Source organism: Fulmarus glacialis, unplaced genomic scaffold (genome assembly GCF_000690835.1).
Source record: "Fulmarus glacialis isolate BGI_N327 unplaced genomic scaffold, ASM69083v1 scaffold40685, whole genome shotgun sequence".
Taxonomy (NCBI): domain Eukaryota; kingdom Metazoa; phylum Chordata; class Aves; order Procellariiformes; family Procellariidae; genus Fulmarus; species Fulmarus glacialis.
The window spans coordinates 15,403-42,503 of record NW_009211873.1 but is presented as its reverse complement, the minus strand read 5'-3'; the positions used below and the strand labels follow the sequence as shown (position 1 = coordinate 42,503).

The window sequence follows — 27,101 nt, the reverse complement described above, 5'->3', positions numbered from 1 at the left end:
TGTCATGTTCAGTACATAAGCTGGTGGGAGTTGGCTGGGGAGCAGTGACTGCTGCTCGGGAACTGGCTGGGCGTCGGCTAGCGGGTGATGAGCAATTGTATTGTGCATCACTTATTTTGTATATTCTATCATCATTATTATTATTTCCCCTTCCTTTTCTGTTCTATTAAACTGTCTTTATCTCAATCCACGAATTTTACTTTTTTTTTGCCAATGCTCGCCCCCATCCCACTGCAGGGGGGGAGTGAGTGAGTGGCTGTGTGGTGATTGGCTGTCTGCCCGGTTAAACCACAACAACAGTTTGCTTAAATATCCTGTTAAGAAAATATCTGTTCTTCCAATGTCCTACTAGTGACTTGCTATTTGTTCACCTTAATACATGAAAATATAATTACGTATTTCATATAGAATAGAATGTTATACTTTCAGAGACACAACACATATATTTTCTTTCATTTAAAGGAAATTATCTTATTGCCTGTTGATGAAAGTGCAAAATACACTTTTAATAAGCTTTTGGTTTTATTACAGCAATGTCATCTTACTTGTAGAAACATCATGACACACAGCAGCATCATGGTGGATGTAGGCAAGTGGCCAATATTTACCTTACTGTCACCTCAAGAAATAGCATCTATTCGGAAAGCGTGTGTATTTGGTACATCAGCCAATGAAGCTATATACATAACGCACAATGATGAGGTAAGGCTGTAATAAAGTGGAACATATACTCTACAATTAGTTGTTTTCACAGTCCACTGAATACTTGTAAATTAATAGCTTCTCAAAAGCATTGTGTGAGATTTGTATATTTCAAAACATGTTGGATGTAACTTGTAAGTTTGGGGGTTTTTTTAGTCTTGTATGGGGGCAATATAGATGAAGTATTTAGAAAACTTACAAATGACAAAGGCCAGGGTGGATTAAATGCACTTCTGAAGACAGTCAGAATTCAAAAGAAGTTGTGGTAGCTTGAAATTAAGTGCAAGCACTCCAGGTATGAAGATATAAAATGAGGTTATGGCTTGCTAAGTAACAATACAGCAGAAGATTATCTGTGGATTTTAATGATTCAGAAACTCAATGTGAGTTAGCATTGTGCTGCTGAAAGAAAACAAGCCAGGTGTTCTGGGATGTATTAATGGGAGGGTTTCTTGTAAGACTGGGTAGAGTAGGATTTCTGTGCCTGCCCCCCTCCCCCCCCCCCCCCCCCCCAAAGTGCTATCAAAGATGCCTTTAGGATGAGCCTCTCACAGTAGAACTGTGGCTGCTCTTTACAAACTGCTTTTAAAAGGAGGTGGTGTCTTCCGCTTTCACAGTTTAATACTTTTTATAGTACAGTTCCTGCAAATGAGAAGCCTAGCTTTCAGGCCTGCACGTGTCTGAAGAATTCAGATTCATCAGTTAACTTCCAAAGTGTCCTCGTGCTGACTCTTGAGCTTGTTAACTTCCATGAAGGAAGTCTCTGGCCCTCAAGAGTCCATGGCAAAACTCTGTCCTGGCTTTGTGAACACCTGGATATTACTACATCTGTGCATACCTGAATATGAATCACTTGAAATGAGTATTCCCCTGTTTTTCAGGTATTTGTTTTTGGACTGAATTGCAGTAATTGTTTGGGAACTGGAGATAATCAGAGCACAATAGTACCAAAGAAATTAGAAGCCTTATGTGGAAAGAAGATTTCCAGTCTCAGTTATGGAAGTGGACCCCATGTTGTACTTTGCACTGAAGGTAGAAAATTAACATTTAGTATGTATAAGTTACAGATTTTAAGTTCCACTTGCATTTAGAATGGATTAAGGTGTAATTGTATTAACTTGTTAATTGGTTAATGTACTCTAAGGGATTCTCATTGGTCTTAAGTGGAACTAATGTATTCTGTAATAGGTAAAGTAAGTTTCTGTTACATTTCCATTATGTTGCAACTGTAGAGTTTTACTCTGTCATTTATGACATACACAGTCTTACTTGTGCACTTTCATGTATTTCCACAAAAAATCTAGAGGTTATACTGTGATATATGTATATAAAAGTTGTATATAAAGTACATAATTTTTTAGTATACAGATGATTCTTGTAATAGTTTCACTATTTGTTAATGTCCTTTCATTTTCCTGTTGGCATTTGCTAATTTCTTAGAATTCTATTTATCTTAACTTCCTTGAAATTTTTGGTGTTTTTTATCACAAACTTAAATATTTTTGCAGATGGTGAAGTGTATGCTTGGGGACATAATGGTTACAGTCAGCTTGGAAATGGCACAACCAATCAGGGCATTACTCCTGTTCAAGTTTGCACAAATCTGTTAATAAAGAAAGTGGTGGAAGTAGCTTGTGGCTCTCATCATTCCATGGCACTGTCGTTTGATGGGGATGTAAGTTGAAAGCTGTTCAACCCTCTTAATCTCCTTCTTGAAGTAAATAGTGCAGGTGACCTTGCAGTCTGAAGTTCTCTCTTTCTCTACAGTGTAGTTACAACATAACCTTTTCTCTGGCTGCCTCAAACTAGGGTGTCCTTTTCTTCAGAGCAGACTTGAAAACAACTCAAAAAACCCCTCACTTACAAATCCCAACAAAAAAAAACCCAACTCAACCACAAAAACAAGGGAATAAAAGGATAGCAAACTTTTGTGTTTTTCATTTGTTGTATGTCTCACAGGAATGAGACCGGAAAGCTGTGCCACTTACAAGTGAAAGAATGGTTTGTAAGGTGCAAAATATAACGTTGTTATTTGCTTGCAATTCTGTTATTTAAGGGGTATATTGAGTTGCTTGTGTTCACTGGTTAGCCTTTAGTCTGTTTCTTGTAGCCTTCATGATTTCCACACTGGTACTGTGAAAGAATGTTGCTCTGCACACCTCTGAATACCTTTGTGTGTAGCTAATGAAAGAGCACTTGGTTTATATCCAAGTCTCCTTTATGCTATTTGTTGACATGGCTTAAGGCTATGTGTCATGGGAAACGTACAATTAGTTTCCAGTTAGTCAGATTTGACCTGTGTGTGTGTGTATCTGATTTAAGTTGCGTGTTACTGCATGGAGGAAAGCCTGGTTTCAGCTCTGCCTTAACAAAAGAAGAGGTCTAATTTTAAAACCTTCCTAACAATGAAAATGGAAACTACAATTCTTTCCATCCTGGTAATCTGAGCATGTCTTTGTTATGATTCAGTATGGAGTCATAGTGTGACAGTAATAGAAAATAGCAAATCAGTATTTTGAGGGTAGGAAAGAGACACTCGGTTAATTTACGTGATCTGTGTTGTATCTGAAAGGAGAGCCTACACTTAGGAGAGATCTTTATGCTGTCATTTTTGACTTGGTTAATCTATAAAATTTGGTTTACATGCGGGAGGGCGAGGGTGTTCATATATTAGTTAAACTAGTGGTGCCAGCTACTGTGTGGTAGCTGCCTGTGACGACCATGCTGTCTCTTGTAATAAATGTAACATGCTTGAAATCTCAATGGAAGCAGGGAATTTTCTTTGTATTTACCATGGAGTTGATATTTGCAGCTCACTTGCCATTGCGGCTAGTTAACGTACTATAAATCCATCCCTAGCATACTTTGCAGTAGCTTCGTCTATTTGTGCTCTGAGGTTTTATCTGCACCAGAATTGATTATACTGAAAGCAGCGAAATGTGTTAAGTAGAGTTTTATTTACAGAAAGATTTGGCTGCAAAAACCGTTGTGACTTGATATATCTGGAGTTTCAGAGGGCATTGAAGTTGGAAGTATTCATGGAAATACTTGGCATAATTGATTTATACAGTTGTTTCAGTGCAATTTTAATGCAGTGCAAATTTAAAAAAAAAAGGTAACAATGGTAAAGGATGGCAGACATTCGTGCTTCTCTGAGGAAGGAAACTGATTAGCTCTTTGGCATTTTGATCTACCTTCTGAGATTCTCTACCTTTATTTGTTTCCGTGTTATTGAAATTAAGATATTTTATAGAGCATCTTTAAATATTCCGTAGGAAGCAAAGATCCAGCAAATACAAGTAACAAAACGCAAAAGACTAATGCTTTCTTTTGTTCATATTAGACACGGTAAATGAGTTGTGTTGGTGGGAAGTTTTTTGTTCTTGTCTTTGGTGGGTTTTTTTTTTGGTGGTGTGTTTTGGTTTTTTGGGGTTGAGGGTTTTTTTTGGTGGCGGGGGAGGTGTTTGTTTCTAATGACTGACTTTTGGTTTGATGTTGCTGTAAACAGACAGCTTCTGGCACCAAAGGATGTGCAGGCTTCACATTAGGGTATCTCTGTCAGTGTGCTTTTACTGACTAGCATGTCTGTGGCTGGGTATTTCCAAGAGGACAAACTTTTTAACGGGGTGAAGCACCAGAGGATGAACTATCAGAAATAGTTTTATGCCAAGCTATGGGTTTATATGCACATAATAAAAATAGAAGGAACTGAAAATACAAAGCTGTAAATATTTTTTTATAGCAAACTGCTTCCCTGTCTTCTGGGCTTTTAGATTAAAGGAACTAATATTTCTGGTTTTATTATTATTAGTTTGCCACTGGCAAACTTTGAACTGTCAGAGATGGTGCTTTTTTTGTTAATGCCATTGTGTAACAGAGTTTTGCTACCATGAAACATAGGCTGACAAAACCATCTCCTTTCACAGCTCTCGAAAGATATAAAAGATGTATTATGAGTGTCCAGCAATAACCTGGTTTAGAGTTCTATAAAGAAAACTAAATAGCTGTAAATTGGGGAGTTCAGCTTGTCTGGGAAACAAGTAACATTCTGGCTTGCACTCCTTTTTCCAACATCATGAAAGTATAAAGACAGTCCACTCACTATGCTCTTTGTCTTATAGTCTGACTTATATTTAATATGGAAATATGTTCATTTTGTTTCTTCTTGTAGTCAGATGCTCCGGTTCTGTAGCAGGAAGCTGAAAAAAGTGCTATGTTCATATTTGCTAGATAAGTCCTATTGCTGTTTATAATTTTCAGCTGTTGAAAATTAATTTAAAGCATTTTAGCTCATTAAATAGGATAGTTTACCCAATCTGATGCTGACTATAGTAATTTATAATTTATTACCATCATTACTATTATTAAGGCTTAAACTGCAGTTTTTTGTTTGTTTGTTTTTATGGATAGCTGTACGCTTGGGGCTATAATAACTGTGGTCAAGTTGGATCTGGATCTACAGCAAACCAGCCAACTCCTCGCAGAGTTTCAAACTGTTTACAGGGTAAAATGGTAGTTGGCATTGCTTGTGGTCAGACCTCCTCCATGGCTGTAGTAAACAATGGTGAGGTAAGCATTGCTGCATTCTCACGTTCTCTGTTACCCAAACTTACAAGGTTAATGTCTGAACATGGAGAAATGCTGACATGGAGTGCTGGAGTTATAGAGTTATATTTATAGAGTTGCATAGAGTTATATTGATAACTTCTGTGAGACCAGTTTAAGGAAAACTCTGCAATTAACTGGAGATGTTGTCTTTACACTAAACATTCCTTCTTATGGCAAAGACAGTATTGAAACATAATTCTTACTCAGTCTGCAACTGCAAGAATTTGAACAGTTGTATTAAGCATGTCTGTCTTCCTTATTTCAATAGATTGTTTAACATATGTCTTAATTAGATTTTTGAAAGCGTGCACAATTAAATAGTCAATCTTTCTGCAAGAATACACTGATCCTGGTTCTTAAACACATTGCTTGATTGCCAGCCACAAAACCAAACCAAGCTTTTGAACATTGCCCTAGTATTGTGCAACTGTTCCATTTCACATAAGTTTATGGTGCTATCTTGCTTCTAGGTATGAACTGTAACCTCAATTTTACTACATTTCACCAAACTCAGAGAGTAGCATTTGAGGTTGAGATGGGCTTTTATTGTATATACTTTTGTCTTGATGTGTCCACTATAACAAAAAAAAGGAAAAATTAGAGCTAAACTGGGGACTTCGGTTTAAACTAATCCAATAGCTAATCAGCTGATCAGAATAACTCATTTCTTGTTTTCTTTAAAAAAAGAAAAAGTAATAAGGAGAAGGGAAGGTGTAAAAGTCAACTAAAATGTTGACGTTATGGGAGAGATTTTTGTGTATTTTAAGTTTACTGCAAAATTCCTAGTACTTCAAAGACAAATATATTTTAGAAAGCTTCTTTAAAAGATAAATGCAGGATTGAAAAGTTGAATACAGTCAGACATTGTAGTATATTTAATATCTTTCGGCCTTCTCTATATTGCTCTTGAAATAATGTACAGTTTTTTAAGAAGATGTACTTTTTTGACTTGAGCTTGATACTAAGTCTTAAATGTTCTATACTTCTACAGAGGAATGGCTTAATTTTGTTTTCCTTTTGCAATCAGGTTTATGGCTGGGGTTACAATGGTAATGGTCAGCTAGGTCTTGGAAACAATGGCAATCAACTAACGCCATGCAGAGTGGCAGCATTACATGGTGTGTGTATACTCCAGGTATGTCTAACATGGAAATGAAAATGCATTCATGTTGCTTGCATCTGATAAAACTGTATCTTTGGAATCTTACACCTAGATTTCACAGTTCAAATACTGATTTTTTTTTTTTAATTTTTTTTTTTAGCTCCTATAAATTATATAAGGTTTATAAAAAGTGCAAGTAAGCTGTAAAATACTTGGTTTTGTAAATGTTTGGAATGATTTAAAGTTAGCTAGTGTAACTATAAGTAAATTATGCTATGGATACAAATTGCATCTTTGTTTACAAAGCTGAATTAATGAATGCACTAGGCAAAGACAAGAAATGAAGGGGAACAAGAAAACCAAGATGTTCAAATTAGATTCTACATTAATTTTCTAATTAGCCCTTCAGAAGTGAGGGGAGAGGGAAAACAAGTCTCATGGGTGTGGGTTTGGTTGTTTGGTGGTGGTTTTGGTTTCTTTTTTCCCCAGCTAAAGAATGAAACTGAAAATTGGGATTTCCTAGGTTTTTTAGTAAGGTTCTGTGGAGTTTCTTGTGATAACTTGGGTTGAACGGTTGTTGGCTGTTGAACTGCAGCTCTCATAGTTTGTATAGTATTCAAAATATCAAATTCTCAAAGTATTTCAGAATTGCAAGACGTGATGATGAAGTTCGCTGTTCCTCATGTGAAGAGTCTGCAACTGAAAGCAAGTAAATGCTAGGGAGACTTTGCAAGAGTGCAGTAAATCATTTAGGAGTAACCAATGAACACTAAATTAATGAAATTGGGACTTTTCCAGTACTTACAGTTAATGTATTTTGTGTTAGCTTTAAGTACTGAGAAATAACACATTGTAGTGCTAAATGAAGAATGCCTGAGATATTTAACATCAGCTAGACTAAGGTAATGTGTGCAATAATTTTGTTTCTCCTCTGTTTTGTTTAGTAGTAATGCTTATACATTTACTTACAGATTGCCTGTGGCTATGCGCACACACTAGCACTAACAGATGAGGGTTTGCTGTATGCCTGGGGAGCTAACACTTACGGGCAGCTGGGAACTGGCAATAAAAGTAACCAGCTAAGCCCGGTGCAGATCATGATGGAAAAAGAAAGGTAATCTTGCTGAAGCTGTTTCTGGGTTGATAAGTCTAAGCATGTGTTATGCAGTCGCTAGCACTGGAAGCATGCATGTTTAGGGCTTGGTGGATTGTTTTTTCTATTGCTAATGTTAAAAGCATAGGAAAGGATGGTAACTTACTGTTTACTTTTGACTGAGTGCTTTTTGCTAACTGTAATGATTATTGAAAGTAAACATACTTTGTATTTACCTGATACTGAAAGATAATGAATGACTAAGTGTTAGGCTATTCTAAACATGGTTCCTTTGATTAAAAATTTGGAGCTATGAAATCAATAAGCCAAGCTTTTAAGCTGTATTGAGGCCTACATTTAAAAAATTTAAAAAAAAAAAAAAAAGAGGGAGGAAGGAAGGGCCACCTTTGTAAGAAGTGACATGTGAGGAAAAAACAATTTTCTGAAAGGCTGACGATAGTGAACCATGAAAACAGAACTCAGTTTGCAAGGTTACTGGAGGTAAGGGCAGATAATACTACTTTTATCAGTCGTACCAGTCAGTAGTTTGTAGTTTCTTAGTTTCCTAAACTCATAAAAGCATAACCCTAACCCTTGTCCACCCTCTTTCAGCACTTTTGTCATCCTCATATTTGGGATGGCTTTTCTGCTGCTCACCTACAAACTTGGACCTCAGTCCCATTCTCTGGACCCATGTGTTTACCTATAGATTAATGTATCTCAGTTTGGAAACCTCTTAGTCTATAAATCCCTTAACCTGTAAATCTCTTAACTTGTTTCCTAGTTAAGAGGAGATTACACTTGTGGTTGGTTTTTCTCCTCCACTTCTGAACTGTCTTTCTGGGAAGTCATTCCTATTTTTTCCTGTTTCTCACACTTAACGTTAAATTAAAAGCTGCACAGTACTGAAATTATTTAAGAGCTTAAAAAATGGGTGGGGGGAAAGAAGAAAGGAATGATCACAATAGAAACCACTGAGGTGAGGCTGGCTTGTCCGTGAAGGAACTGACACTGGCGAAGCAAAATGAAATATTCTTTTAAAAAGTACTACAAGAGAAATGTGTATGTTTGCAAATAGATCAACTTTGTTTTCTTAGCGATTTATTTCTTGAGTGAACTAAGAGAAACTGTTGCATTTAGAATTGTATATGAACTCAAGCATGGGATTATAATAAAACTGGCATTTGTTCAATGACCAGAGGAGGGAGAAAATATCATAGAACTTCTGCTTGGAATCTGAGGGAGAGATAAGTCACTTGAACTTACTCATCCTGCTTGACTTCGCTCCCTTGGAAACAGTGCTTTAAGTGGGTGAGCTGTCATTTCCCATGAAGCATATTAATGCTGCTTTTCCTGGTCCTTTCATTTATATAACTTACATTTATATGTAATGCTGGTGACAGTTCCTTAGGAGGTGGCATTTGATGCTGTCTTGAAGAATATTGCACATACAGCTTGTAAGGAACTTCTAGACTTTATTTTGTGTTAGTTTGGAAGAATAGTTATGAAGGTCAGCTTCCTGAATTTTGATGTTAAGTATATCTTTAACATGTTATCCTGTACATGTACTCTAAGTATACTGTACATGTACTATACATGTGTTATAGTACATGTTCTACTATGCTTCTTAAGTATAGTATAGTTACTGTAAAAATAAGAATCTGTTCTGCTAAGGAAAGAATGTTTGGGGAAGGGGGTAGTTTAGGTGGATAGTTACGATGGACAATAAGTTGTCTCTAAAATAATTACTTTATGATGTCTCATGCAGAGGTACTGAAAGATCTCAATGTGGCATAGAGGTTCATAAGTTGGTAATGGTGTAAAACAACTCGTTAGTCTTTTATCTGCCAGAAGTTATCGATACATATACTGAAAGTGATTGTAGATTCTTTCTGTGTTTTATCTTGAAATAATTTTTGCACTTAAAATGTGGGCTTTGTGCTAAAAAAGCTTTTTGCCTAAAAAGCTAACTCTTCATGGATATTGTTCTGTAAAGGAATAAACATTTTGATACATATATTCTTAGACTGCTCGGAAAGACCTTTATTTGTCCCAGTTGATCTGTTTCTGGCACAAAAGCATGAAATCCTCTGATGCATTTTTAGCATGGAGAAAAACAGGAAAGCGTAGCTTTGATTTTGAACTAATGCTGGAACTTCCCCTGGTTTTTGCTTATGTGAACAGCGACACTGGCAACATCCTTGTGGTCCTTTTAATGGAAGGGCGATTATTCTCAGTTCTTGTAATGTTTCAGATAGCAAGATAGGGATTGCGTGAGCAATGGGAGAACATGATAGATACGTATGCATCAGCAGCTCTAATATTTTAAGGAAGTATGTGAGGTAGGTGAAAATACTATACAGACTTTATTTTAAAAACAGCCATCTTCAAGAATGTGGAGTTAAGTGCGTGTATTCACCTCTCCTCAAGTGAAGCATTATCCATGTTCTATGCTGAGTCTCAGTGTTGAGGAAAGGAAACTAACAGCAAAATAAGAAGTCAGAAATACAGGCAGTAGGTCAGATCTCTGTCTACATACAAAAAAACAGATTAAAGGTGGGGTAGAAGGGTTTCTTAATAAAGGCTTTATTGAAAAATACGTAGGATCTAAATCTCAAAATGAGAGAATTTTTACAACATCTGTTTGAAAGAAGTTCTGAAAAACGCTCTGCAAAAGTCTTAGTAGTATAGCTTTCCTGTCTGTTCCCTAACTGGAAGTTTCATAAGCTCTGTAAGCATTTCTTCTTGGGAGCAAGTGTCTGATGTGCATTGGTTTTAAAGGGGAAAAACAAAACTTTGTTTTGCTTCATCCCTTTCCCATGGTTATGGAAGAAAAGGAGGAATGTCAACTGATGAGAATGACATAATTAAAGCAATATCTGATTACAATAAAATCTACAAGCAATCTGAAAATATCATTGCAGTTTTTAAATATTGATCCATTCAAACAGTATCATTTTCATGCAGGACAAAGAAAGTACAGGAGTGTAGATGCATAGTTTGGTTGGCTGTTATTTTGATGAGGCATCTGGAAAGTTACTTGATTCCGTACCTGTAAGTATCTTACAAGGTTTCTTCTGTTTACAGGGTTGTGGAGATTGCAGCCTGCCACTCTGCTCACACGTCGGCTGCCAAGACCCAGAGCGGCCAGGTGTACATGTGGGGCCAATGCCGTGGGCAGTCAGTGATCCTTCCCCACCTCACTCACTTTGCCTGCACTGACGATGTGTTTGCTTGCTTTGCTACCCCTGCCGTTATGTGGCGTCTTCTATCAGTAGGTGAGAACAAGCTCCGATATGACAGCCAGTACTATAATCTCTGTGTACATTTGTAGTGATTAGTACAGGATACCACTTCCGTGGCAGGATGGTTCCTGCTTTAAGTAGAACCGGCAATTAAAATTAGCTGTTTTAGCTAGGTTTTTTTCTTCTGAAGAAAACAGTCTACTTCAGCAGCTAAGTATCCAGAACAGGGTTAACAAGATTGTTTGTTTGCCAGTATACATCTGGAGAGAACCCTGTTTTACCATTGCACTGTGAATATTGTGTATTTCCTACATTTGTACTGTTTGAGCTCCAGCTGGGAAGGACTCTTAGATCATTAAACATAACTTTTTTTCTCTTACAACTATTCCTACTTGGAAGACTGTTCCTGACGCTTGTTACTTTGGTATCTAACAACTTGGAATTATAAGTGTTGTCTCTAGCTTTCCCTCCTTTAGTATTTACCCTTCCGATATGAATATGAAGGAGCAAATCTTTCTCCTATGTTTCATGTTAGGAATGTAAAGTAACAGAATTCCAAGTTTTAATTTTGTGAGATGATTTCTCTCAACTCGATTTAGTTTGACTTTCCCCAAAGACAGGCAGACTTGTAAATAATAGTCCCTGTTCAACAAGACCCTAATATAGTTGTTTTCTCTGTTGGAACTCTTTTCTTATACTGCTTGGATTACACTTTGGGATGCAGTCTCTGTGACCAACTGATAAGCCCAAGCCCTTCTTCTTGATTATCTCTGATTCACACGCTGCTAATTCTTATTTGACCCCAAATATGCTATAAAGTGCTTAGCTTGCACTTAGCTTGCACTTCTTTTAAGACATGAAGGTTCTTTCATGTTCAAAACATGAAGATGTTTTCATTTTAGATCTGCAGCTTCAGTTCTCAAGATCATTTAGGAGATCTAATCTGTATTCATATTGACAACAAATCCTAAATTTGTTAGTCCCTGTACAAAATTGGTTTTGTGGAGGGATCGCATCCTAAGTAACCCTTCTTCAGACTCAAACTTTATCTTTGCACGTGGCTTGTCGTAACCCAGCTTCTCCATCTTCTCATTTAGCATGTTATCACATTTATAAAGGTCCAGATAACAGCATCTTGTCTATAGAGGAAAACGGAATAGTTTTACTAAAGAGAGAGAAGATTAGCTTGGAGTGATCGGCTTCTGGGTAAATCCAAGTCTTGTTTTATCCCACTTCTCACTTTCTCCGTTCTCTAATCCTCTGCGGTATGTGTGTCTTGCCCTCTGTAGAGGTCTGGTGGTTGTCCAGGTCTGTTGCCTTTTGCTGATAGTGAAGGCTGTTTAAATGACATCTGCCCAGTTTCAGTACCTTTCAAGTTCCTGATTTTTATGAAGTATTCCCAGACTGAGTATAACAAGGTATTTGAATTTTGTACCTGCATTTTAATTCCTCTTAGCCTTTGGGGGTTCTTCCCCTCTTATTCTGATAATCCTACTTACTGAATATTTAAATCAAAAGCATTAATTCTGGGGGCATTTTTAATCTCCGTTTTCCATATGCATTTTTTCCTTCCCACCTTTTTTGTTCACATAGGTTAAAAAAACCCCTTTTTTTCTTTTTATGTTTTTTGTTTCTTTTTCTTAGTGAGAGCTAACTCTGCATAAAGGTTATTGTTCTACTTCCAGTTATGATGGCTCTGCCAAAAAAATGAATCAGTCACTCAGGATTGGCTGTGGTGAAGTACAAGTCTGCAGCCTTTTTTGAGGAATGCACTTAAGGTATTTAGAGTGAAAGTTGATCTACTGCATAGCTTAAGCTAAGCTGATGACCTAGAAAAAAATCACATCAGCAAATGGAGGAGGATCGGAGCATGGATTAGTTAGCCCTCAGGTGCAGGTTCTGTGGATGATCCATGTGAATCGGAGGAGTGTATGGTCTTTTGTGGCACAAACATGACTTGTCTGTTACAGCAGTTTGTTATAGCAGTATTGCTTTTTAAATACCAACTAATTTAGCTGTCCCTAATGGTGAAGAGTAGCTTGTGGATTGTGTATGGATGAACAATATGCAGTCCTATGAGACACAGGAGTCAGGCCACATCCTATTGTAGTGCAAATCCACTTATTTTTCTTCTCCATACTTTGCTTCTTAGAAGCCATGTGTTTTGAAACACGCTTTTAAGATGCATCAACAGAAGCTTCATATAGTGGGTTAAATCAGGTTTTCTAGAACTTCGGAGTTCTTGCTTTACCACAAGCCTTAGCCAGCTTGTGCTGCAACTCTTGTATGGTTTCTAGAGACACAGAATGGGACCTCTGTGGGACCAGTGCCATAGGCCTTAATATAAAGAACTGTCAAAGAGCTGTGATGTCTCAGCTTTAATCCACTTCCAGAGTTGCTGAAGTCCTGTGTCCTTGATAGTAGATACTGTGTTCTTGGTACAGGCTGTTTTCTGCAGCAGCACTGCTATTGGGTTTTGTGTTGTCATAACTGACTAATAAACTGAGTATAATGGTGTCAGTGATAGTTCATGTTAGTGAGCCCTGGCAAAGACCTTAACAGACGACTTGCAGGCTATATCCAATCTGCCAGCACAAAAAAGTGGCCAACTGGTGACATGTTTTCTTACTGTTCAGGCTCAGATCACACCGTGTCAGTGCAGCTGAAGTACTGTACACCACGTCTCGAGTGAGTTGCGGGTGATGCTGTAGATTCCCTTTACCAGCAGTTTGCAGGTTAGCCGCAGAGACTAGTTTGCAGTTTGCAGAGCTGAGCTGACCCAGCACTAGCACTGAGCTGCCAGGAGGCTGGCAATTTCATGGGTGGTGCCCAGGCGGAGAATGAGAAAGGAAGTCCTCCAGGTACTTTCTTTGGTGCTGTGTTACCTCTGTGCAATGAGCTGGAATGGGAGCTGCTGACAACTGCTGCCTGTAGCTGTTGTGGAGCAGTCCTTGCCAACAGGAAATGGTATTGGATTAATTAATTCTTCCCATTCATCACGTAAGCTAATGGAGCCCTGATACTGACCTATTTTTCTTGACATGCTCTTAGTTGAGCTGCTAGCTTTAGTTAGTGTTGTGCCTGTGCTGTTTAAGATGCTTAACATTGTTTTTTTGTTTGTTTTAAAATTGTTTCTGTAGAGCATGAAGACTTTTTAACAGTAGCAGAGTCTCTGAAGAAAGAGTTTGACAGCCCAGAAACCTCAGACCTAAAATTCCGTGTGGATGGAAAGTACATTCATGTCCACAAAGCTGTTCTGAAAATCAGGTAGTGGTCATGTTTCATAGCTCTTGTTTATACAGAATAACCTCTTAGTATTGCATCTAAGGGGGGAAAAAAATAAGGGGTAGGGAGGGACCCCTAAACCTGTAATACATAGCATCTATGTATCCATAATCACTTTAAATGAAGTGATTGTAAAAGGAGTTGAATCAAAACTCTGTTTTAAAATGGTCCATATTCAACTCTGTCTTAAAATGGTCCATATTCAGTTTTCACTAAGCCTATTTGTTGTTCCCAGGATAATAAATTCTGTTAAGTTGGTCTGATTGCAGTGTATACACAGATGTTTCTGTAGCACAGATCAAATAAGACTTTTATCTTGATGCACAAATATAACAATGCCCACAGTATTAGGAACCAAAATGTGGACCACTGGCTGTGATGGGGTATGGTAAAATATTTGTGAATATTGCAGAGTGCCCCAAATACGTATTTCAGGGGGACTGTAATGTAACGTTCACGTGTATATATAATAGTGTCCAGATGATGTCTTTGTCTCTTAGGTGTGAACACTTCAGAACCATGTTCCAGTCATACTGGAATGAGGATATGAAGGAAGTGATAGAAATAGACCAGTTTTCTTATCCTGTGTATCGTGCCTTTCTTGAGTACTTGTATACAGACAGTGTTGACCTTCCACCTGAAGATGCAATAGGTATTGCTCATGGTCCAATTATGTTAGAAAGCAACATCCAGAAAAACTGAGACGGGGGGTGCAGAATAAATGTATTAAGATAGGCTTCTAGTCTAGCCTATAGTGCATTTTACTGGTGATTAATTAAGCTGTCTTTAAAATACCGTTGTAGCAAACTTACTACAGCAAAAATGGTGCATATTTAGAAATAAACTATGAGCAGTTTTCTCAAGGTTGGGAGAGAAACTATTTATCTGGGTTAAAATACTTGCATGTTTTACTAAATTGAGTCAATTATTGTTTAGGATAATATGAAAGAATCTCAGTAGATCTAATAGGGAAACTTGGACAGCAGAGCAAAGAGTAAGCTGTAATTCAAGCGCAGATTTTTATAATGGTAGCTTTTTGCTTGTGTTGTGGTGCCTGTTTTGTGACAGTTCCTCTCGCAAGCAGTTAGGTATGCAATTCAGTGGAACAGCTTGCGTATTTACAGAGATTAACGGGATTGCAACATGAGGTACTAAAAGGGCTTTCTTCCTGTGTAATGGTAAAATACATTTTTCTGAATAGTGACCTACTTGCAAAAAGCATGTTGTAGACATATAGAACATTGCATACAGAATACAGATGCAACCTGTACCCCAGGAGCATGAACTGTTGTTGAAAGAGCAAAGATCATTACAAGTGACTAATACGATGGCATTTTAATTGCAGGGCTTTTGGATTTGGCTACTTCGTACTGTGAAAATAGACTGAAAAAACTGTGTCAACACATTATCAAGAGAGGAATTACTGTGGAAAATGCATTTTCATTGCTCTCTGCTGCTGTCAGATATGATGCAGAGGTAAACTTCTAAACTTCAATCTCTTAAATAGGTGGCTGCTGTCTGACTTAAACTGTGGAGAAAAGCAGCCAGTTATATTTTCATATAAACTCTCTCACTTACTATCAGATAATACTATTTGCCATTTTCAGAATTTGAGAATGTTGGAATTACAAAAACTGTATTTACTATGAGAGATGTATCTCCCCCCTCCCCCCCCTTCTTTCTCCCGTAAACCAGTGCTGGGAAGGTGAACTAGTACACAAGGTATCTAAAGATGAGTTAAGTCCCAGGCTGAGACTTAGTATCTGTAAATGTTTGCATTGCTTAATTTCATGGTAAAAGGTTATGAAGCTGTGCCAAGCTTCATGAATTAGTATTTCTGTGGGGGAAAAAAAAAACCTAACAAAAAATTTCTGAGGATGAAAATACGAACTCGGAAACAAGGGAAGGGTTTAAATACAAAGCAAAAACCATAACATTACGAAAAGCAGTCTTGTAAGCCTTAAGTTACTTATTTATAAGGTTGTGTGGTGTGTGTGATGTCATATGGTGGTAGGTTTGCGGATTGAGTACACTGGGGTTTTTTTTCTTTTGGTTGGTGAAGTGTTTTTTTGTTGGCGCTTTTTTTTTGTTTTGCTTAGCTACAATCAAATGCACTTTCAGTCTTCACAGTATGCTAATGAAATGCCAGGATAAGAACTGCTTTATGGGCCTAATAAATTTTGAAGACAGAGAAACAGTGTAATGGGGGGAATGAAAAGGGCGGAAGGCTAGCGAAACCTCCCTACTGCATAATGTCTGATTTCACTACTGGATCATTAACATGCTGCTTCTTGAACTAATCAGGAAGTATTCCTGGGCTTGCTTTGGCTATTAGTGTTCAGCATAATATTTGTGCATCATGTTTGCAACTTTGCGATTGGTTAGTTTTTAACTTGCTACTTATGCTTATAAAGCAGTTTTGGTACTCGGTAAATCAACTCATTGTTTTTTCTTGTGCTTAATATCCAGCAACTGGCATGCAGATGCCCTAACTTATTTCAGAGCCTTGTAGTGCGTGGCTTGTTTGAAATACCTTACCCAAAGGACTGGTTTAGTGTCTGAATTGTGGCTTCAGCTCTACTGTGAATAACGATTTCTTTGGTAGGAGTTCATGGAAAATAGAAAGATTTCCATGTTTTAGCCTTAAAAAATTTTTTGCAGGATGGGTCTTCAGTATGTGAGTGATTCCAGTTGTAAAGGGTAGAAGAAATCCAGTTACTATGCCTTGGCTGTACCTCACTAGCTAAATGAAGTTAGAACCATAGGCTTAAGTGCTATATCAAGGAGAGAATGGGTGACACTGAGGGGTTGGTTTTTAGTAAAAAGTGGTTTTTACATGCAGTGATGCTAGATGGGGGCTTGAAATTGCTTGGGTGATGTAGTTCATTCAAGGGACTGTGCATCTGGAAGAGAGCAGTTAAAAGAAGCTGCTTCACTAACTTAAAATACCTCCATGACATGAAACTTCCTTACATTGTCTTTCATTTGGTGATTGATTGAATTAAAGTGGCTAGAACTAGGTCAGGTCTGGCTTCTTATTGTAGCTTTTAAAGTAATCATTGGATGTACCTTGTGCCTTTATTTACTTAAGTCTATATTAACTACCGTTTGCTGGGAGTGCATCCATCTGCAAATGAAATTCAGCCTTTTTTTATACAGAACTTTAAATTTTCTGAAGTTACTTACTAATGCTACAGTATTTCTGTTTATTGTATGCTTGTGTTGCATTGACTTGGAATATGATTTTTTTTTTAATAAAGCAGTGCAAAATATTGTAATGTGTACGATGTAATTTTGTTTAAAATGCTAGTTCATTCTGTTGTTTAAAAAAAAGAAAACCCTCAGTATTCAGTTCTAATAAGCTTGTCTTTTTTCGTTGCACAGATGCCACACAAGTCAAGATCTGCAGCTTCAGAATGCCTGGTTTTAGGCCAGGATATATTTTTATATTGTTGTTGTGTCAAGAACTCTCACTGGCACACAGTTGCTCTAGCTTTTAATATTGACCTTAAGTGAAAACATGATTATTAATCACTCTTTCATACCTGATGTGGCTCAAAGAGCTCTGCAAATTTGTTACGCCTTACTGCAGCGCCCAGTCTGCTGAGCAGCTAAGGAAGGGTGTGTTCTCACCTATGAAGCACTAGTTCTACAAACTTGTACCACAATAAAGAAATTAGAACAGGGCGGGGAGTTGCTGTTTTGTAAGGGCTGCAGCATCCTTCTTAGAGCAGCTTAGGTCTGCACCACGAAGAGTAGATTTCCTCCTCAAAACAGGAGTTGGAAACAAATAATCTGAGTGGGAAGCGTTCTGTGGTCAGCCTTATATTGACAACAACTGTCTCTTGTTTGTTTGTTTGTTTGTTTGTTTTTTTAAGACATCCTTTCTTTCTGACATCATGTGGGTGTAATGATGGTTGTCTGTGAGGCTTTTCTAATCCTTATATGGAAGGCGCTTCCCCATAGACTCAAATATCCAGAGCCCACTTTCTGCAAGAATTGCTATGCTGTATTGTGCTACAGTACTTCTTTTGAATCATTTTTGGGACATCTGTGAAATACTTTTTAACACAAGTCTGTTTCTAATACACAGAAAGGCCTTCTGCCTAAACTGTGCTTTAAAACTATCCAGTTAGTGTATACTTGCATTGAGCCTGGTGACATGCAACTTCTAGGCTTTAGTTAAGCCCTTAACTAAGCAGGAAGTCAAGCAACCTTATGTATAGATTTGAGTTTATGTTATGGAACAAAAGAGCTGAATTTTCTTAATCCACAGTCTTGATTATGTGTCATTACCCCAAGATCTCCTATTTGTATTGGGTTTTAATAGCTGTTGGTGAATGCAGATGAAACTCTTCAAGTGGGGAAACCTTTAAAATATATATTGCTCAGAATAGCTGATTTTTGTGACTGCAGCTATGTAGTGAGAACCAAATTATAGTTACTTTTCCCTAGAATTGCTATTTTCTGTTGCATTTACATAGTGACTGTGTGGGGAAGAACAACGAGAGCCACTGGGTTAACGTGTTTGTCTAATTCTCTGCGAAAAATAAAGCATATACAGGCATTTGTGCCTGAATGTGATTTTCTGTGATGGCAGCAAAGATAATAACATTTTTTCTTTTTTTTTTTTCTGTTTAGGACTTAGAGGAATTCTGCTTTAAGTTTTGTGTCAATCATTTGACGGAAGTGACACAAACTACAGCATTTTGGCAAATGGATGGTCCCCTGCTAAAGGAATTCATTGCTAAAGCCAGTAAATGTGGAGCCTTTAAGAACTGAAATGAGGCTGTAAGTCACGGGTGTTTGTAGGGTTTTTTGCAGTTGTAACAGGATGTCATAACTGTGTGGGTAAAAGCGAGTGTTACCTGGTCTCTTGTACCAGAAGATGTGAAAGGCCACAGTGAAAACAAATGTTTTCTGTGCTCAGGAGTGAACTGTTGTAAAACATCAAGCAAAATATTCACTTGCATTTAGCAAACCTGGATGGTGGAACCAGCTCAAGATTTCAGACGGAGAAAGGAAACTCTGCAGTGTGCAAAGGATGCCAGCTGGTGTTAAGGACTTACCTTTTTAGCCTAGGAAATCTTGGTTCTAGCACCACCTGTTAATACTTTCAGTTTACTTTTTGGGGTTGGAGAATAGTCTGGACCTGAGCCACTGAATGATGTCACTTAAATCATTAACTCCCTGGGACTATAGAGAAGCAAATGGCATGGATATCTCTTACTGCATTTGCATGATTGTGAATGAGTTTGCCATTTGCTGTGTGTAATTAACCAAGCGTATTTGGTGCTTAGAAAACTGTGCAAAAATAATGTATCCTCAAAGCCTATGCAAGTGACTTGGAAGAAAGGGGTAACTAGCAAATCTAATTGGAAGTAAATCTCTATATTTGGGTATACCGTAATGTAAGTTGTAACGTGTACTTTGTGTAATCTGTTCAAGCAATATTTATAATGGTTAATGGAAAAAATTCCCTCTTTGGTGACTTCAGATTACATTGGTTCCCTTGGAGGGGAAGGGATACACTGTTCTGAAAGTGGGGCGTTTGCATTTAAGTGTTGTATAAATCTAAACTACATGTAATAAAATTCACTTTTTTTATACCTGTTCACTAGCAAACTTCTTTAGACTTTGAAGAACAGTGTGAGCTTTTTGTGTTACATACAGCACATAATTTGCTTTATTTAAAAAAAAACAAAAACCACCAAAACAAAACCAGAAACAGAAGACCCAAACCAAACCAACCCCACAGACCATGTATTACTGAATCTTACTGATTTCACTGTGCTTGACAAATACCTGTCATCTCAATTTCAGAAAAACAGCAGATTTATTTGTAAGCACTAATTTAGACACCAGCAATGACAATCTGTGGATCTGATTTTTTTTCACTAAGTCATCCATCTGTGACTGTAACCTCACAGCAGGTATGTACAGACATACACACCTACCATTTTTACATTTTTTACATTCCCACCAAATACAGGGTAGAGCAGAGAACCTGGAACTTCAGCTTTGAAGTCTAATTTTCACAAAGCCTAGAATTTTGTATTGTTGCTAGAGGCATGACATTGGGAGTTCAGTCTAGGATAGTCTGACAAAGTGCTTCCAATATGTCATAAATGTTTATTAGAAACAGCTTGTTTTGGATGGCAAGGTCTAGCTTGGCTGGGGGTGGAACAGAAGAGTACAGGATTTGACTTGTCCTCTTTAAGCTGCTCTGAAGCTTGTCAGTAATTCAGATTGCTGCTATAAGGAAAAAGAGCTCACGAGTAAACACTTTGTCTTTCCTATGACAGTTTTGCATCTTTCTTTGTTCCCTAATAACAGATAAATCCATGCTTTATGTTAATACACTTCTGGTTTAGGTGGGAGTTTTCTAGGCAGAATAGCTGTGAATAGCGCTCGAGTCCTTGGCTCAGGCAGTAAACGGGTTGTTTCTAGTCCTGGCCAGCCAGCAGGCCTGGACTGTATAAGCAAGTGAAAATAGTTGTATTTTGTTCTATCAGGCACAGCTAAGAGTTCTACCCCAAGAGCTTATGTTTTGAATTTTGTTATTGTGTGCTTACTGATCTCTGACTTCATACAGAACAAGCTCAAGCTACGAATTTTTACTAGTCATGGAGCGAGTACAGCTGTTGTGACAGGATGATGCTGCAGCCTGTCATGACAAGTGGTGTTTGACCTGATCACTAGGGCAATGGCTCACTCTGGTCCTGCTCTGCTTGCTGCAGAGAGCAAGGTGTAGTTAAATTATGGTGTGACAGCATACCCCCTCCTTAGCCATGCCCCACGCAACAGTTGGGCTAGCAAGCATGAATAAATACACAGCTTTCTTAAAAATGTTTTATTTTGTTAACTTACCCTTTTGTAGCTAAACAATGCTTTTCTGTATTCAAACAATTTTTTTAAGAGAAAACACATAGAGGTCATGTTCTTTCTTAATGGAGAAAGGGCAATACAGTCCATTGTTCGATCCATTTTACATAGTACACTTGTTTAGAGTATGATGCCCAACCATTCCTGGTCTGCCTGCAAACACTGTTTCACCACTGCCAATACAGCAGAACCAGTTACACATTAAGCAGTCCATCAAGAATCATTCAATTAAAAAAACCCAAACTCCTGCTTATCATTAAGAAGGCTTCTTTGAGTGCAAGTTCTGCTAATTTACCTTCTTTGGAAAGCCAAAGCAGCAATGGGATCCTTAAAACATCACTGTCTCGACACAGTGAAGCAGCTACTGCACAGTCAGAAGAGCCCTCCACCCACAGTTAAAGTGACTTTAAAAAGTGCTCTGTGGCAGCTGATGCTCCTTTGTCTTTGAGAAAAAGTCTTCATTAGAGGGTTTTTGTTGAGCTTTAAAAAAAGCTAAATTTGGTGTATAACACTCATTGATTCACGGTAAAATTTAAAGAAAGGGACAACTTAAAATTATTGCAACAGTGAGGTATAAAAATGAGTAAAACACCCAGTTCTTGCTTTTGTGTCCCTATCTTGGGGCAGGGGGGGAGGGAGTAATTACTTAAGACACTGACCAAACGTGCTCTATGGTTTCTATCATTAGAAAATCCTAAACACTGACACCATTACAGACAGACTGAGGGGTTATTCAGAGATGGTGCTAGATGTACTAGCGGTGTTCTCTTGGGTAGGAAGGATGACTTCTTTTAAGTCCTGCAGTAGCTCAATCTTGTTATCTAATCTTTTCCTGCTTTCCATAAGTTCCTGGATTTTTTCCTCTGTTCCTATTATGAAAAAGAAAGGGATAAAAGCTTTTATTCATATGTAACTATTATTAGTTTAAAATACATGTTACATACGCATTAACACTGCAGAGGCTACTGATGCTTAGTTCAGCTGGACATGTATGAGTGGGAGCTGGAGAAAAAACTCTTAGAGAATATTTGGATACGAATTAATAAATTATCAGAAATAAACAAAACAAAGAGCAAACGTGACAATTGTGTCACTGTGTTTGGCATACGGGCGACCTACAGATGGAAGACATACAGCTCCATTTCTCTTCTTCCAAAAGGACGTGGCAGAAACAGAAATAGCCCAGAGACAGATGTCAGTGATGGGAATGACTGGCCTCTGGGAGCGCTTCCATAGGAAGGCAGGTAACAGATTGGGAACCTTCTACCTCTAAAGAGTATGTATTTCTGTAACATCGGGAATGGCCTGCGGAATGTGGACCTGAGATGACGGCACTCGCGCTTCCGTAAGACAGGTGCTAAGGGGCTCTCAGCAAAGGTACCACACAACAGTGTTAAAGTATCGCCGCCTTTGTCTGCACAACTACATGGCAGAATTCACTGCTCCAGCTCCCCTGAAAACAAATGCTACCAAGGAGCTCAAAAGCTGCTGGACAGATTGCTGACCAGCAGAAAGAGGAGGTTAAAGCTGATGGAGGTATCGCCTCAAGCAAGACACATGGCAACGGAACAGAAGGCAAAACTGAAGGAAGTCACTTTTCCTTGGAAGAGAGAACAAGAATCTCCAACCTAGAATTTTGAAGTCACTGATGAGGCAATAGCAGGTCCCACATGAAAAGTTTTAAATGCAGTCAAGTTTGCAGTAAAGCTGCATGCTACAACAGAACCATTTATCCCTACATATAAAAGAGATCTAAAAAAGCAGTAGCAACAATTACAGCTCAGAGTAACCCTGCTGTGCTGATGCACAAGGCTTTAGTACAGGTTTTGCACAATGATCCAAGAAGTCAAAAAAAGATAAAATGAAAAAATGGATTGAAGGTAAAGCATCTCAGATGACCCAAAATCACCAGTTCCAGGAAAAAGATCAAATAAAACACAGTGTTTATACTGGTCCTTCATACACCGTCAGAGGAACTTAGTAGCTAGAGTTTGGAATACAGACTGGGACACACACACACAAAAAAAAAAAAAAAAAAGAAAAGCCATTTCCTTCCCTCACTACCTCCCTGCAGTTCCACTTGTAATGAACATGCTTATCATTCCTTTCTGACTGGTTCATTTTAAGAGCTCCTCTTGGATCAGTTTTGGAACCAACCTTGACATGGATTTTCATTATTGACCCTGAAATTAAAAGTAGGCTGATGGCATCAGAAAAGAAGATTGCGTGGTACAGGAAGAACTGAGCTGCTCACGTTGTGGGGAAATGGAGAGGGGACAACTTTTACATGAGCATCACATGGTTGTGCGTACGTAGGTGCCAATATCAAGAATTTCTCCTGTAAGCCGAGAAAAGGATGAAAGAGGATGAAATAATTGATGCAGCTGTGAAAGAAACAAGTGCGATCCAAGGTTGTGTCTCATGAGGAATTACGAGCGGAGGTGAGGCACTGGTGGAATCTTGTGTCTGATAACTCTGCAACACCAGTCACTTCCATTTCCCAAAGAGGAATTTAAATGCGAGGAGACTAAAGAGAGGGCCTGGCTTTTTCAGTTGAGTGAAGGTGGAACAGGGAAACAGCAAACACACACTGAACCTCAGCGTTAGCTAATTAAAACCCATTTCCCTTTTCACAGGGATAAATTAAAGCAGAAGTTAGAACAAGGTTGCTAACTGTTAGCGAGGGAAATGGGAGCAAGAGACTTGCCTATCTGAAGAACAGTTTTAACCTTGTTGCTTACAATAGCCGAGACTGGAGTCCAAGCCCCAGGGTTTCCTTCTGCAGCGGTGGTCCCAAACGACTGCTCCTGCCCTTGTTTTCGTTTCACTCTGTGAGCACTCTCAACTTGTTTTTCAGAGCACATTACAATTGCCATGAGGTCCAGGTAGGTTCTGCTCATAGTGTTTAATGCTCTTAACTGAAACACGGCAGCCAGTCTGAACAGCATTTGTCGGACAGGAGCAAAGCTGTAACGCAGGCAAGCTGCCGAAGGGAGGCTGCGGGGGAGAAGGGAAATAACCTGCAGAAAGAGGACAGGAGTGCAGCCTGCAGGAGGGGGAAGTTCCTCTGGGGCAGAGACCCTTTGGTCTTTGAGAGCTGTGGAACTGTGACTTGCCTTCCCCTTCAGTCAGCCAGCCAGATTTGACACACTGTATTTCTAAAGATTCAGGTAGCAATGGCTTTTATTCAATTATTTATATAGTGCTGAGAAAAAAGTTCCTTGGAATTTTCATTTTAAATGGTCATTTTATCAAAATGCTTAGAAGAATAACCTCAATGCCAAGAACCATACCAATTGCTGCTGCTCTGACAGCTTTTTTCACATACCTGAATGAATATTTGTCAGTATATTTTCAAACAGTCCACAGTCAAAGAGTGACATCACTGTTTCTTCATACTCTGGGGAAAGAGATAATTTGATTTAGTATTACTGAGTAAAGGTTTACAGAACCATCATGTTAATGCAAAGCCCTACATTAGAAGTAGCACAAAAGAGTAATTACTTATTTTATATGATACCAGTTGCTTCAGGTTTTAAAATGTCTTCCTTCTCATACAGTCTATATTGAGAAGTAAGGACCAATTTGTCAATTCTACTTTTTTTTTTTTTTTTTTAGTTTCATACAGAAAATAGGAAAGGGGACCTACCTGTAATTCCCTTTTTGGGTCTGCACCACGTGAACGGTCCATTTAAAAATGAGCAATATGCTTAAGTCATATTTCATTCTATCGTCAGGACTGTACGTGTAACGGCAGGGCTGACCATACCAATTCCTCTTAACAGACCACGTGACAGGTGGGACAGTGCTGTCACTGTTTGATGTTAAAAACCAGCCCAGAATTATGCTTCAGTTTCATAATTGAGGCTTCCGATGAAACAAAACACAAAACACCTACAGAGTTCGCATGACTATTAAGAGATTTGCTTAATGATGAAGGCCTTTGAACCCCTAATGTGTCCTGGACTTCATTACTGCTTCTAGCAGCTGCTGTCATGTTACACGCAAGCTGCTCGTGAGGAAGGTTTAGCCAGGTGGGACATTTCACTTTCCATGCATGTGCTTCAGTTATTCTGCATAAATTAGCATTCTTTATCCAAAGGTATTATTCATAACTTTGTAAAACTGGGAGGACAATAGAAGAGGAAGGTTTGAAATTTTCTTTAACTGCGTCGTGGACAAAGCAACATTAGAGTGGAATCCTCCAAGAACAAAGTGCTTCATACAAGCTGATACTTAAACCCACAAAACCGCCAAATACGCACTAACAGTTGACATTAAAAGTTCTAACTAATCATCCAAGGATTTAAAAGGTACATACTCGGGGATTTTCCCCTCAAAAGAGAGTGCTGATATTAACAGACAGCTGGTCCCTCTGTGAAGCTGTAAGAACACAGACTTACGATCCAAATAAAACCTTCCGGTTCTCTTCAGGACCGTTCTCTCCTTCAGTGCCTGGGAGAAGAGGTCTGGCTGAACCTACCTATGCTTATGCCAGCGGGTAAAAGGTGGCTTCAAAAATTCAAAGTTAGAAGGCCTTACTAGAGCATGCTGAATTGGCAGCTCTTCCCCTCTGCTGACACGGGTATACCAAAAAATACTCACTCTCCACCTGCTGTGCAGCTGCAGAAATAAGACAGTTATTTGGCACTACAGAAGTATCCTCAGGAAGGTGACCCAGGGCCGAGTGCCCGGCATTCAGATCAGCATTTCTGCTCTGCGAGCAGAGTCCCCCATGGGTCTCCATACCTGTTTCTGAAGTGTTGTCGTCCATCAGTTTTTCCTGCGCCAGGTGAAGCGTGTCCAGCATTTCTTCAAATATGTCATCCAGAAGCCCGGCTTGCTTGCATTTCCTAAGAAAGTCTATTCGGACTGTTAAAACACAAAAACACACACTCTTATACAGGTGATCCTGACGACAGCTGCATGGACTTCACTCGCTCGCTTCAGAAATGAAAACTTTGGTTAAAGTCCCCCTTCCAGTAACAAATACTTATGCAAATCCCTGGCTCTTCCAGCTACCCACTCAGCCCTTTTCAGTGGGAACAAAAATGTGGTCAGGCAAATGTAAGCATTGCGCTGGGTATAAAATTACCTAAGCTCTAGATTTGGCTTCATTCATCAAAAGCAAGTATCTCCACAACTCTAAATGCACCATTCCTAAAGCCTCCCGATACCCCCAGTATAGGAAAGCAGGCGATTTGTCTTGCTTTTTTTCCCTCCCAATCCTCATAACCACACTGTGGACTGAACAGGCTAAAGGATAGAAAACAGTGCAAGAAGTGAAGCAGTATTGGATTTGGAGAGAATTAAGGCTACTTTTACTCCAAGTCATCCAGGCATTAAACTCGTTTATTACAACCCATTTTATACATCTACTTTGTCAGATTTGGATTGCTAGGGAAATAACTACCTATTTTTTCTTCATCTCAGAGCAGCAGGTTAGTGACAGGTTTCAGTAAGATCAATTCAATGGGCTGTCCAAAAGGAAAGAGCTATCAGACATCTCACAGAAGTCTGCCAGTCTCCATTAAAAACAATGTTACTTTTTTCTGGAGACATTTGTGAGAAAAGAAATGCCATTTCACTTATACTAGATGCCTTACAAGTATTCCAGGATTCTTTGCAGGTTCCCTGTTCTTGATAGTGGTAGTAAAAATTCAGAAAAAACATTAGGCAGCCACCTACTGTCACAATACTGTGCCCACGTATTAAGCGTAGCCATGGGAAGGTGAATAATCACCACTAACGCCTTCCAAACTTCCAAGTGACAGCGAAATCCCAACAAGCAATTGCAGCAGGACTGTCGAGGTAACATGAAAACTGCAGAACTGAAGGATGGGTCTAGTCGTTGATTTCACTGTTGTAATACCATATTTATGCAGTAAAATACTATATTGTGTTAAGCAGCCTATGTACACCTAGGGTTCAAAATAACATAAGCATGCGGCGGCAGCAGTAACGTGCCTGCCCAGTGAGCTAGAGCTCCTGCTCGAGCTGCGCCAAACTCCTCTCTCAGTGCTGGGCTGCAGCTCAACCCCTACCCCTCACAGCACCCCCTCCGCTAACCCATTCCAGAGCACCACCGGGCAAAGCTGCACCCCTCTCCTTCAAGAGGGGCTCAGAGCAAGGAGACCGAGGTGAAGAAGAAACGATTACATCGTAAATTTAGCTGCACTGA

General features: G+C 38.8%; 2 protein-coding genes across 2 annotated transcripts in view; one reads left to right on the top strand and one right to left on the bottom strand.

Annotated features, from left to right (window-relative positions):
• Positions 1–558: 558 nt before the first annotated feature.
• LOC104076731 (RCC1 and BTB domain-containing protein 1) lies at positions 559–18,817 on the top strand. The gene is made up of 11 exons (XM_009577699.1): positions 559–702; positions 1,584–1,734; positions 2,211–2,377; positions 5,113–5,271; positions 6,338–6,445; positions 7,384–7,526; positions 10,593–10,783; positions 13,891–14,017; positions 14,536–14,687; positions 15,381–15,511; positions 18,677–18,817. Exons 1-11 carry the CDS (start codon positions 559–561, stop codon positions 18,815–18,817), a joined length of 1,614 nt encoding a protein of 537 aa, XP_009575994.1.
• A 2,832-nt stretch (positions 18,818–21,649) lies between these two features.
• Positions 21,650–27,101, bottom strand: part of PHF11 (PHD finger protein 11) — a 16,584-nt gene continuing 11,132 nt past the window's right edge. The window contains exons 7-9 of the mRNA XM_009577698.1: positions 25,670–25,792; positions 24,249–24,320; positions 21,650–21,789 (exon numbers count right to left, since the gene is read on the bottom strand). Coding sequence (XP_009575993.1) covers positions 21,650–21,789; positions 24,249–24,320; positions 25,670–25,792 — 335 coding nt within the window. The remainder of the gene's footprint in view (positions 21,790–24,248; positions 24,321–25,669; positions 25,793–27,101) is intronic.

Excerpts from the sequence above, each read along its gene's own strand:
- LOC104076731 (XM_009577699.1), top strand. The coding sequence starts at position 559 with ATGACACACAGCAGCATCATGGTGGATGTAGGCAAGTGGCCAATATTT. Across the intron at positions 14,018-14,535 it reads AAAGCTGTTCTGAAAATCAG|GTGTGAACACTTCAGAACCA; the intron begins GTAGTGGTCATG and ends TTTGTCTCTTAG. Across the intron at positions 14,688-15,380 it reads TCCACCTGAAGATGCAATAG|GGCTTTTGGATTTGGCTACT; the intron begins GTATTGCTCATG and ends TTTTAATTGCAG.